Raw genomic sequence first — 12,420 nt, forward strand, 5'->3', positions numbered from 1 at the left:
AGCTTCAATCAGAAAAGATTGCTAACAACAAAAATTCATTCAAGAAATTAGATGAAATTTCAGAGATTCTCTAAATTACATACATTGCTTGAATAAATTTCATTCCATTTACTTACATCCTCTGATTCAAAGACATGGCATATCATTTTATACTGCTTCTTTCCTTCCTGGGCACCAGGTGTTGTTTCAATACAGTCTTGAGAAGCTGATCTTGGCATGCGGCGTCGTGCCATTAAAACCACAATGTTACCAATATCAGCAATATATGAGATTGTGCGCAACGCATGATCCATCATTGTTTCCTACGTAAAGCAAAGAGAAATAAAGTAATTCTTCATGCCTGCTGTTATTCTACAAGTGCTGCATCCTCCCTCTCCTTGATAGCCTATTGTTTGAGAATGACAAAAGCTACAGATGCACTTTCTATGGGCCCAGATCTGACGTTCCCTACGCAGTCAATGTGCCCGAACGCCAACTAAAGGCATAGCGGCTGTTCAGGAAATTGGCTTCAATGGAAGTGTTGCCTGAGCAAACACAACATGGTTGCTACTGTAAAGCAATAATGAAGATCTATACTGTTTTATAAACACTTTCATGTTGTTGGAAAATTACATTTCCCTTTTGTATTGGTTTTGCTGAATGAAGCAGATGCATTTCACAATGACAGAACAAGTTTTAGGGAAGCCATATATATATATATATGAGATGATGTTATAATTTCCCAATTTTTTTTTATCATGTCCTATAACAGCAATAATATCTAACGTAACATTTTCTTATATACAGCAAAGCGATACTTACTTTCTTTGTAAAGAGGTATGAAGGCAGTATTTTACCTTCTCTGTAGGCAAAATTTTCAATATTTTTTTCTGCCTACCTACATAGATCAGTTTGGAGGGAATGGGTCTAGTGTCTGGGCTCACAGTCAAAATCCTATTCCAGTCAATGTCATTAGGCTGCCAGTTTGGTTGTGCTGGGAGAACTCAGTTCAGAAGAGCCACTGTCTGTGAGAATGATTTTAAGTGGAAACCTGTCCAAGCTTCATCCTAATGAACATTTCTTATGTAAGAACACATGAAGAGTACTAAATATAAAAAGCCTCTACCTCAAATCCCTCAGCTCTGCATCCTTTTAATTACTTTAGCCTTTTAAACTCTTACTTTCTGATATTTGCAGGGAAATCCCAACCTACTACTTCCAAATGTTTTTCTCACAGGAATTGTATCATTATTCAGTGGCTTTGATTAGTACTGAGTTGCCTTGGACAAATGAAAACTGAGTGCATGTTTGTAGTCAGAGAAGGATATGTTGTCACTAAACTTGTTTTATTTCAGATATTATTTTATCTTTTGTTTCTCTTTTGGGCTTGTGTGGTGGAGTTTTGGTAGCAGGGGAGGGGCTCCAGGGCGGCTCCTGTGAGAAGCTGCTAGAAGGTTCCCTGGGTCCAGGTTGGAACTGCCTCTGGCCAAGGCCGAGCCCATCAGCGATGGTGGCAGCACCTCTGCGATAACATATTTAAGAAGGGAAAATCTGCAGTGGAGAGGGGAGTGGAATGTGAGAGAAACCCCTATGCAGACAGCAAGGTCAGTGAAGAAGGAGAGGGAGGAGGTGTGCGATGCCCCTGCTGCCCGTGGTGAGGCGTCAGGCTGTCCCCCTGCAGCCCATGGAGGTGAGCAGTGGAGCCAATGCCCACCTGCAGCCCCATGGAGCAGTCTGTTCCTGAAGGACTGCAGCCCACGGAAAGGGCCCATGCTGGAGCAGTTCGTGAAGAACTGCAGCCCATGGGAGGGACCCCACGTCAGAGCACAGGAAGAGCGAGGAGTCCTCCCCCTGAGGAAGGAGTGGCAGAGACAACGTGTGATGAACTGACTCCAACACCTACTCCCTGTCCCCCTGCACTGCTGGGGGGGAGCATTGGGAGTGAAATTGAGCCTGGGAAGGAGGGAGGGGTGGGGGGAAGGTGTTTTAAGGTTTGGGTTTACTTCCCATTATCCTTGTTTTGATTTGATTGGTAGTAAATTAAGTTGATTTTGTTTTTTCCCCAAGTTGAGTCTGTTTTGTGCCCGTGACCGTAATTGGTGAGTGATCCCTCCCTGTCCTTGTCTCAGCCCACGAGCATTTCTTTATATTTTCTTCTTCTCATCCCACTGGGGTGGGGGGAGTAGTGAGCGAGTGGCTCCATGGTGCTTTGTTGCCGGCTGATTTTAAACCACAACAGTTTCCATCTCCAGTTAGTTCATGCTTCTATCAATTGTTTCTTATATAAAAGAGCAATGAGGTCCCAGAAGGAAGAACCTTCAAGGACATTTTATAACAGTTTCTGTGCACCACTAAGTATGAACTTGTAATAAGTTTTATTATTTCTGAACTCAGCGTTAAGTATGAATAAATTAATGTGGCTCAACAGCTAGCAGTCTCTTTTTCATTAAAAGGCTTCTATATGTAAAATAATGTTATTTTAATAAAACAATGTATGTGACATTGCTACAGCGATAATTTCAAAGGATGTTGATATATTTAGGACTGCAAAGACAAACAGAATGACATACTTGTTTACACTAATGTTTTGGACAATTATTTGTACCTTCATACAGGTTTTATTCAAGATACTGTGTAAGCAACCTGATTTCTCCTTTAGATTTGTTCTTTTAAATAAAAATAAATAAAAAGCCACAACTCTCTAAGTTCCCAGAAAGGCATGTTGCTGTGGAAGATGTTCCATAATGGTAAGAACCTTTTAGGTTTAAAATTAGAGTTTTAGGAATGCTCAGTCAATCAAGTAATCTGATTGACTGTACTTTCTTTAAGTGCCTTGAAAAAATCACTATTACTGAACTCTTTGCATAATTATGGAGGAAGAGAAATTCCTAGGGAGAAAAGGTAATATAACTTAGGTTAGTAATGCTTATCTGGCAGATATTTTGACAATTTAGACAAAATATCGGAAAAAGCCTCCTAGCTATAAGGACTCATAGAAGCCACAAAACAATATTTTAAGGTAGTAATGACTTACATTGTTTCCTGAGGAGACATTCAAGGACTGTATGTTGTTCTTCACCAGGTGACTATGCTGTCTCTCCTCACTCCCCTACTGCCCACATATCACCATCTGACTTAAGGCACTTGTCCTCTGTACTTGGAGCAGTCAGCCTTTGCTCCATCTCAATTTCAAACAAAGCCAGACTTTACATTGCCATCATGTGGGTAAAACACCTGTGTCCTGTTACAATGGTCACATGATGTGTGCACTTGTTGTGTGACAAAGAGGAGACTGCAGGAGGCTCATGAGAGGTAATTTCAATAGCAGGCTGCCAGGTAATTAATTCAGCTCTCAGACATGGCTGGTGTGCTGTACTGAATCCAATCTGTTGCCATTGGTTGAACATCCTTGGGTTTAGACAAAAAAAGAGTCCAAATCCTATTTTTATGGCACATTTCAAACCTGAGCTTTATAGGTTTCTTAAACTGGATGCTGCTTACTTTAAAACCTTATGCTAAATACTTATTTTAATGAAGATAAAGCTTTCTATTGAAACAAAGACCAAGAAAATGCCTCCAAACCATGATTTGTTAGCTTTGTTTTCTATCATTTCTTTACACATTTTGCCATTGTGGAGATGAACTGTTCTCTTCTTTAAGAAACAGAAAGGGCCCATCTGAAAATGCCTTCTTGTTGGGGTCACTGGCCAGTTTGGAGAGTTTTCCAAACTTTTATTTATTGCTCAAACTGGAAACAACCAGAAGCATAATAGTTTTATTGATTGAACTAGCTGAGGATGTCCCCTTCTCTCCCCCACCCAAACAGCTAAAAACATCCACCAAATTCTGCCTGAACTGGAATTAAAAAATACTTATTATTGAATCAATTTGTTTCACTTTACTTTGTGATCTCTATTAGTTTTAAGTCAGTAAATTGCCTTCTGGTGTCTAAAATATCTTTGGTTCTTGGCCAAGACTGAGGTTATCTCTGCTGCTTTTGGCATCTGCTTGGATATATATTGATATTGATAATGTGAAGAAAGAAAAATTGACTACAGGTTTGTTGTTTGTTTTCTTTGGGTTTTTTTTAACTGAGAAGGATTTTGTTTTTCTTTTTTTTTTATTTATTTGCTAGTGGCTCTTGAATATCCCCCTGAGCAGCATGAGGTCAGTTTGCATCTAACTCAATCATATTAGATGACTGAGATACCCTCCTTGCTGTGTCTGTAGTGGCAGGGTTTCCCTTGATATCTGATCTTCCAAAAAAAACCTATAACATGCTATGAGTTAATACACAATTTTCATCATTTATATAAGCAGCAGCATCCTTTATATAAACAGCTAGGTATTAGTTTACCATTAGTTGAACAAATCTCTAAGGCCTAAGAGAGAAAGATTGTTCAAGTTGACAAGAGTAATTGTTTTAAGAATTTCAGTACAATTTAACTTGAGAGAGAGAGAAAAATATAAATAATCATTGTTTTTTAGAACCACCTGTCTTACTGAAGAGAATCACTACCCATAAAATCATTGTAATGATTCTTCTCAGGCTTGAAATAAAATTTTCTATGCTTGTACCTAACTATGAAAAGTGATGATGGTTAAGAGATGGTTTGGGGGGTGTCTCTAAGGGTTGCAGGGGTTCAGGAGGATTTATAGCACTTCTCTCAGTATGGAAAAATGTTTTATAATGGACATCTCTCAGCAGGATCTTGGGAGCTCTGCAGAGATAATTGCTTTTCAGCAGTCTGCACTAAGTATTCTGTAAGGGTGTAATCATACATGCAGTGTGCACAAGAGTGAATGGACTGGGAAAATGAAAGCATTTAATCTCACCTGCCAAGAAAGTCTTTCTGTCCTTATCATCACACAGAAGTTAATCAAAGGGGTTTTTTCTATCTTCCCCTTGTAGGGGTGAAAGCAGTCATTCCCCCACTTCCTCCCACCTTCTTCCTGTCTAACACAATTACAATTAGGAATAAGGTAAATCATATGTAGTGACTGTAAACATGTCTTTACTTTTGACTTACTCGTGACTTGACTTTTTCTTTTCTCACTCCATATTCCATTCCACTCAATTTTCCATTACCATTATCTCATTTTCACCCTCTCTCCTCATTACTTTCCCATGAATCCCTCCATCTCTGCGTATCTGCTTCTCTATTCTTTCACTCACCCCTTTTCTAGTCCCATCCATTCCATCCTTGTTATCCTTATATTTGTCCTTAGAAATTCAGCCTCTCTCTTGCTCTTTTTCAAAACCCCTGTTCTATCTTCTCCTGTCCATATTCCCCTTTCTCAAAATCTCCCTTCCTTTCTAAGGAACTGTTTCAGAATCTCATTTGTTGTCCCTTTTGAAACCCAAAGAACACCTGCAGGAGGAAAACCTAAGCATTTTTCCAAGCTTTCAAATTATGTAGTCCTGTGGGAATGTAAATTAGACAGCCTAAAAAGTCAGATGATTTTATGGAACCAATCATCTACCAGAGGCTCTGCACATAGACATTAGTGATCTCTATATCTGTCTTTTTCTCTGCTAGTTTTCCCAGTTGCTTCACTCCCAGCTTCTCTTCACTGAATAAGCAAGAAGATGGGAGAAGCTGCTGTGATATTCCTGCTGTTTTCATGCACTGACTGCAAGTCTGTAAAGCTGTGGCACAAGGAAGAACTGCTCTCATACAAAGCAGGCATGTGGCCAAACCTAAGGTTGCTTCTACCATGTATACTAAACAGGTGGTCAACTTGGGCTGAAAGTATTCAGTAACTAAATGCATAAGCAACTAAAAAGTGGCAGGGGTGCCATTCCTAGTGTTGCTGAGGACAACAGAATCACCAGAGCTGGCTCTGTTCCGACGTGGCAATACACCTTTACTGGTGCTGCTCAGCATTTTGAACCCTGCTGCATGTCATTTTTTAACTGAGAATTTTACATTTCAAATCAGCTGCTACCTCATGTGAGCTATACAACACTACAGATGCACTAAATCATGGATGGCACACTGCAAAAATAGGTTTTATATAATTGATAAAACCATGAAAGAACAGATTGTCTCTGCCAGCTGCCACACCAGCTGAAATAGACCTATGGTAATTACACCAGTCAGGAAACTTCACTAGCACGGAAAAATATTACCAAGCCAAAAATGCAAAGGAATTGCCAACAGCAATGCTTAAAAGTCACGGGAATAAGTCTCTTACAGCTCTCTGAAAGACCCACTGTAAAAAAAAAAAGAAAGCAAAAAAACCCAGGGCAAACACCAGAGAGCTTGTAATTACAATAATTTCCAATATTGCTATTTTCATGTAGTTGAACAGTTTGTACTAGACACCACTCCTCATGGTGCACTGCATTTTGTATCACTAGAAATCTCAGGGGAATCAGGAGAATAAGGTAACAGTTACTTTGACAAAGTGTTTATGGTCTGCCTCAAAAACTTTCCTTTTTAATTTTAAAAGGGTTGGTGGTCAGCTGAAATGCTGAACTATTTAAAGAAGGGAAAGAGTGACTTCCACTAAGACTAATCCTTACTCAACAAAGAGAACTTACCTATTTACTGCCATACGTTCCAACTATAAACTGTAGCTGTTCATTTATCAATAATTGTCTGTAGTGAACTTTACACTGATAATTACTAGCATTTTATTTTCTGCTAATGCAAAAAGTAGTCATAAGCTTTAATAATATACTCTCCGGATGATGCATATTTACCATGAGGTCAAAAAATGGCTGAGCCATAACAAAGAGTGGTATTGGTTATCATGGATGAAATAAAGTATCAGGACGATTTATGGATGGCAGATTGTAAATACTACTGCCCATTTTAGATGGGATATTTTACTCCTCATCTGGCTCCATCTCTTGGGAGTTCTAGTGGCATGTTACGGACATCTGCTTATGTTAAAAGAAAAATAATCCATCTCCTGGAGATACTATCATTACCCTCACATTAAAAGACTATAGCTCTCTTAAATTTCAGGAAGAAGTAGGTGCCTCATGGTTTGCATTGTTAGAAAAACAAATTATATACTAATTGAAAACAAAACAAAATCCTCAATGTAGAGGGCTACATTTATCTTTATTGAAATATGTCCTAGAGTTTTAGCTTGTTTCTTCAGTTAGCCATGATATTTCTGAACTCTGATCTTATACATGAAGGTAAAAGTTCAATAACTATTTTCTCTTTCCATCTTCCAAGTTGTTTATGAAAATATTGAACAGTACTACATCAAAGAAACATGCTTGTGAGTCTCCCTCTGGCTCTTTATCTCTTTATATTGCCATCTACATAGCAATATATCAGAAATAAATATACTCTCAGAAGTTTTTTAGCCTGCTTGTATTTCTTGTATCTAGATTATATAATCTAGAAAATATTATATGAGATAAAAGCCTCATTTAAGTCAATAGGCGATGCGTGCTGCTTCTGTGCCATGGACAAATATATTCCCCGTCACAAAAGAAAACAATTGATTTGACATGATTTACTTCTGGCAAATCTGTGCTGACTCTTGCTCATCTCCACTCACAAACTGCCTACAAAGGGTTTGTTTGTTCTGGTATCTTTCTGACAGTTAAACTTACCTATAATCCTTGGTCTGTTCTGCTACTAAAAAAAAAAAAAAAAAGACTAAATACTACCATCGTAAGTTCTGGAAGAGTATCATTGAAAGGATAGCATAAGGTCACTCCAACCATTTTTCCAAATACTACAAGATGAATTTTCTAGTTTGGTTATATCTAGCTTAACTAAGCACTTTCTAAATGGTTTGTTCTTTAATGTAACTTGAGGTCTTACCATTTTTCAACTGCTGTTAGCTGCATACAGTGGAGTTTTTTAGTGAAACCTAAAGCAAAAAATGTCACTAAAGTTTAGCTTTTTAAAGCCTCACATAAGAATGAAAATTTAGAGTTTCTGTAAGTATGATCAAAGTCTAAGAGATCTTGTGAGATTATTATACTAAATATTGGGATCCATGTATAAATTTTATGTGTTTAATTGTAAATTCCTTCAAAAAAATTCCTTCTTATGAAGATATTTGAATATATATATGTATTCCTAGAAGATGAGGGTGATCATTGCTGTGGTCTCCAGATACTTCTTTAGTATGAATAATTAATAATTTACCTTAGGCAAAGGGGATGGTAGCTCAGATGTGATTTATGGAAAAATTGGAGGTTAAATGTTAAAAATGACAAGATACAAATAGCTTAGTCAAAGCAGCAAATTACATCCCTGTTAGACAATAAATTTGGGTACTGAAACTGTTTCAGAGAAACAGTATACATGCATTCTGAAAGACTTTTGAATCTTTCCCTAAATTTATTTATAGATCTGTCCTGGTTTCAGCTGGGATAGAGCTAATTTTCTTCTTAGTAGCTGGTACAGTGTGATTTGGATTTAGTGTGAGAATAATGTTGATAACACACTGATGTTTTAGTTGTTGCCAAGTAGCACTTATCCCAAGTTAAGGATTCTTCAGTTTCCCATGCTCTGCCAGCAAGCAGGTGTACAAGAAGCTGGGAGGGAGCATAGCCAGGACAGCTGACCTGAACTAACCAGAGGGAGATTCCATACCACAGAATGTCATGCTCTGTATATAAACTGGGGGGCGTTGGCTGGGAGGGGTGGATTGCTGCTTGGGCATCAGTCAGAAGGTGATGAGCAACCGCACTGTGCATCACTTGTCTTTTCTTGGGGTTTAGTGGGGTTTTTTTGGTTGTTGCTGTTGTTGTTGTTGTTGTTGTTGTTATTGCTATTATTACAATTATTTACTATTATTATTATGGTTTATTAGTATTATTAGTATTACATTTTATTTTACTTTAGTTATTAAATCGTTCTTATCTCAACCCATGAGTTTTGCTATTTTTTCCATTCTCCTCCCCACCCCACTGGGAGCACGGAGGAGTGACCCAGTGGCTGAGTGGTGCTTAGTTGCTGAATGGAGTTAAACCATGACAAGATCTCAGCAACATGCACGCATTTTCCAATACATCGAATAAGCAAAACTGGTGTCAGTATTACTGTATTGGCAAATGGCAAGTGTTGCAACAATAGCAGATCTAATACTGCTCTTTCTGAATATTCTCACAACAATGTATTTATCCAACTTTAGTTTCCCACTAACAGTTTAAGAGTGCAGTCTAACTCAACATTATTCTTGAAGAGATTTAATCATAACTTACCTGTGTGTCTGCATTTAAAACTTTGATTCTCTGTGTGGAGATGAACAGATCCACTTCAGTCAACGCCTGGGAATCTCCCTCTGAAGTCTATAAGACAGATGCTTTGTTACAAGGGGAGTTTTAATTTCCTCTTTAAAATGACAAATTCACTGATCACTTCAAGCATAATGTGATGTGAGGCAATTGCACTGTTAAACCACTAAAAGACAGCTATTCAAAGGTGCTTCTAAATACATACAAAGAATGCATTTGTTGCATAGAAAGAGTGAAGCATACTCTGATTTTGTGGGTAAGAGTGAATTTTCAGAGCCCGTGGGACTGACAGCTCAAGTACTAAAATGCTCTATTTATAGCCAGAACAGGAGAAAGAGTATGGCTGTTTCTTCCCCACTGTCTCATCAATGCACTTCAGTACTGGAGGCATTAGAATTGAGAAAGTAGGAGAACTGAGAAAGTGACTTACTCCCCATCAGCTGCTTAGCCCTTGCCATCTTCAGTGAGCTCACCGAAAAAAGTGCAAGCTGGTGCTCAGTACTGTGGTGGGGTTTAGTTTTCTTCTACAAAATAAAGAACTGGCTGCTGAACTATTTTTCTCATATCAGAAAGCCATCAGCTGACTTGCAGACCTCAGCTTCTGAGCACTGCTCACTGGGGAAACAGTTCCATATCCCATTGGAAAACATGGTCACAGGGTAAGCGGGATTACTGTGTAATGCCACATGGCTTCCTAAGTGTGAGTCCTGGCTCTGCCCATGTGAGAAAACAGGAGAGAAAGTGGTAAAGCAGCTGCTGCCTCTCACTGAAGCATCATCTGAGAGCTTACCTAATATTCTGAGTTCCAGCAGGAACCTATTTATTCCTCCAGGCTACTTGTCCATAGTGCACTACTGCAACTGGTATTTAGCAGCACCCATGTTAGCAGCCTCAGAATAAAATTGCCACAGACTCTATCACCCTGTGCTAAAGGCAGGCATCCATCTCCAAGTCAGAGATTGGGTCTCTGATGTAACAGTGCAAGGAAGAATGATGTATTTGCTGCTCTTTTCTGTAGTTATAAAGGCTTAGCTATGCCTATTATTCATTCAGATTAATTTTGTTTGAATTAAGTCTCATCCAGCAAAATACAAAGCAAGCACATACTTTGGCAGACACTACTTGCATTGCTTTCATCCAAGACCATCACGAAGAGCAAGATTAATTTTAGTGATGTTTTTGTCAACTGTATTTAGTTAACTGAAGTATAGTTTTTAACTGAGTGAAATGTCTTCTGTATGAATTGTTCCAACTACTACCTGGTAAATTTATTCTATTTGTTTTTAAATATCGACAATAATTTAATAAATATACAGTAAGTCACAGGCACAGGAAATACATCTTACTGCTTGGGTTAGTAAAATAAAAATAAGCGTTACATTAAAAAAAGTCTCCTGGATAACACTGGCTGTATATCTGGACTAAAAAAGTCACAGGTATTCAACAGAAGAGCAGCAGACAGGTACTCCAGCAAATGAACAATGAAGAAAATGAGTTCATTTTATTCCATCAAGTGTTCAACTACTTAACAAAGAAACCAAAATGACAACTTTATGAGGACCCATAATGAAAGACACAACACTCCATGGAAAACAGGTACAACAAAAATGTAAGTAAACATTAGCATTCAAGAAAAACCGTTTACACACCGCTTTTTTCTTGATTTTAGCCGCCTTTTGCATCCTCTGAGGAGTAGCATAAAAAAAGAATGCAGACAGATGTACAGACAAAGAAAGAGAAAAGACAGTGTGGGAAGTCAGGGAAACGTTTTGACTATGAATCCAGACTGTTAAAAATTAAAAATTTGGGGGCAGTGGGAGAAGGATGTCCAGGAGAGAAAGATTTGTTTATATTTCATGTAGTTCTCAAGCATAATTGGATTTAATGCCATTATACATGTTGTCGATTGATTACAAAAAAATTAGTACCAAAGAGTGTTGTCTGTTAACAGCTGCTCATGACATTTATCCCACTAAATATATAGCACTCTAAAATGACAGTACATGCACTATTTTCAAGTCAAGGTTTTCTCTCCGTATTGATCATACTTCTACTTGTAATTGTTGAACAAAATGTAACTCAAGCTCTATTCCATGACTATCTAAAGTAGTCAAGTATCTCTGACAGATTAGGATTGCTATTAATACATGAAACAGGTTTTAGGGAGTTAATTGCAATCAGCAATTACTTACTGATTGAGACATCACTATATGCTAAATAGAAATTCAAAGGTTTGGAAAGTTTAAAGAACTGGACCTTCTTGCCTTCCGTTTGTTTCTAAATGCCAAATCAATCATCAATCATGACAGTCTCTTACTACGTAAATGATTTTCCCAAACTGGTTTCCTTCAGAAACACGCAATTTTTACCAATTAAGTATTTTATTGACTAAGCACCTGATTTTTCTATTAGCATTTAAATCTACCTCTTTCTAACCATATGTTTATTCAGATGACGTATTTACAGCAGATCCAGAAAAAAATTGTGAAAGAAAAATCTCCTACTTCGATTATTAACCAAAAAAAAGCATTTTTTTACACAGCTGTATGAAGCAGTCTATGCTACATTATTTACACAGAATTGTTAATTGTAAATAACACCAAATCCAAACACAATAGTAATGGATCTTCTTGTCCTAAAAAGGTAATAATTCAATATATTGAGATTAATCTTCACAATTTGTAGTAAGTTAAAGGAATTAATGACATAAGAGGAAAACCACAGTCAAACAAATAACCTGTGCTTTGCCACTGGAATATTTCCTAATTTGTCTTTAATACTTGAATTCTTCATACAGCTTCCAAACAATTTTGAATAGACTCTGGAATAATTTATATTTTGTTCCTCAGAGATGCTGTATGTATTTTTATAGTAAGCACTGGAAACTAATGGTATTTACGGTACTAGATCTATACTCATGTAAGTGCACTTCAGAATAGGTCTGAAGCTGCAGATCCTGTACTGTTTAGAGATCAACTGTCAAACGATCAGAGTATTCTACAAACTATAAAAATAAGAATCCCCTACCTTAACACGGCTTACTGCCTCTTGGGCCTGCATCATTCTTATGTTTTTAGAAGGGTTGCGCTCAGACAGCAGCTGTGTAGAGCCCAGGTAATTGGCTGCAAAGATGATTCCATCAATGAGGTCTTCAGGTTCACAAGGTCCTGGAACTGACATGAGACATTTATAGTTACTGCCTTTCAAAGGAGGGTAGAGAA

The 12,420-nt window shown here is 37.8% G+C and overlaps 1 protein-coding gene across 3 annotated transcripts in view; it reads right to left on the minus strand.

Moving 5' to 3' along the window:
* APBA2 (amyloid beta precursor protein binding family A member 2) overlaps positions 1-12,420 on the minus strand; it is a 110,142-nt gene that overhangs the window by 15,298 nt on the left and 82,424 nt on the right. For 2 of the 3 annotated variants that reach the window (XM_075045439.1, XM_075045440.1), the window contains 4 exons: positions 12,227-12,372; positions 10,849-10,884; positions 9,167-9,253; positions 117-302 (listed from right to left, as the gene is read on the minus strand). In XM_075045439.1, coding sequence (XP_074901540.1) covers positions 117-302; positions 9,167-9,253; positions 10,849-10,884; positions 12,227-12,372 — 455 coding nt within the window. The remainder of the gene's footprint in view (positions 1-116; positions 303-9,166; positions 9,254-10,848; positions 10,885-12,226; positions 12,373-12,420) is intronic. The other variant, XM_075045442.1, reaches the window with a different exon arrangement.

Source organism: Buteo buteo, chromosome 13, assembly GCF_964188355.1.
Source record: "Buteo buteo chromosome 13, bButBut1.hap1.1, whole genome shotgun sequence".
NCBI lineage: Eukaryota > Metazoa > Chordata > Aves > Accipitriformes > Accipitridae > Buteo > Buteo buteo.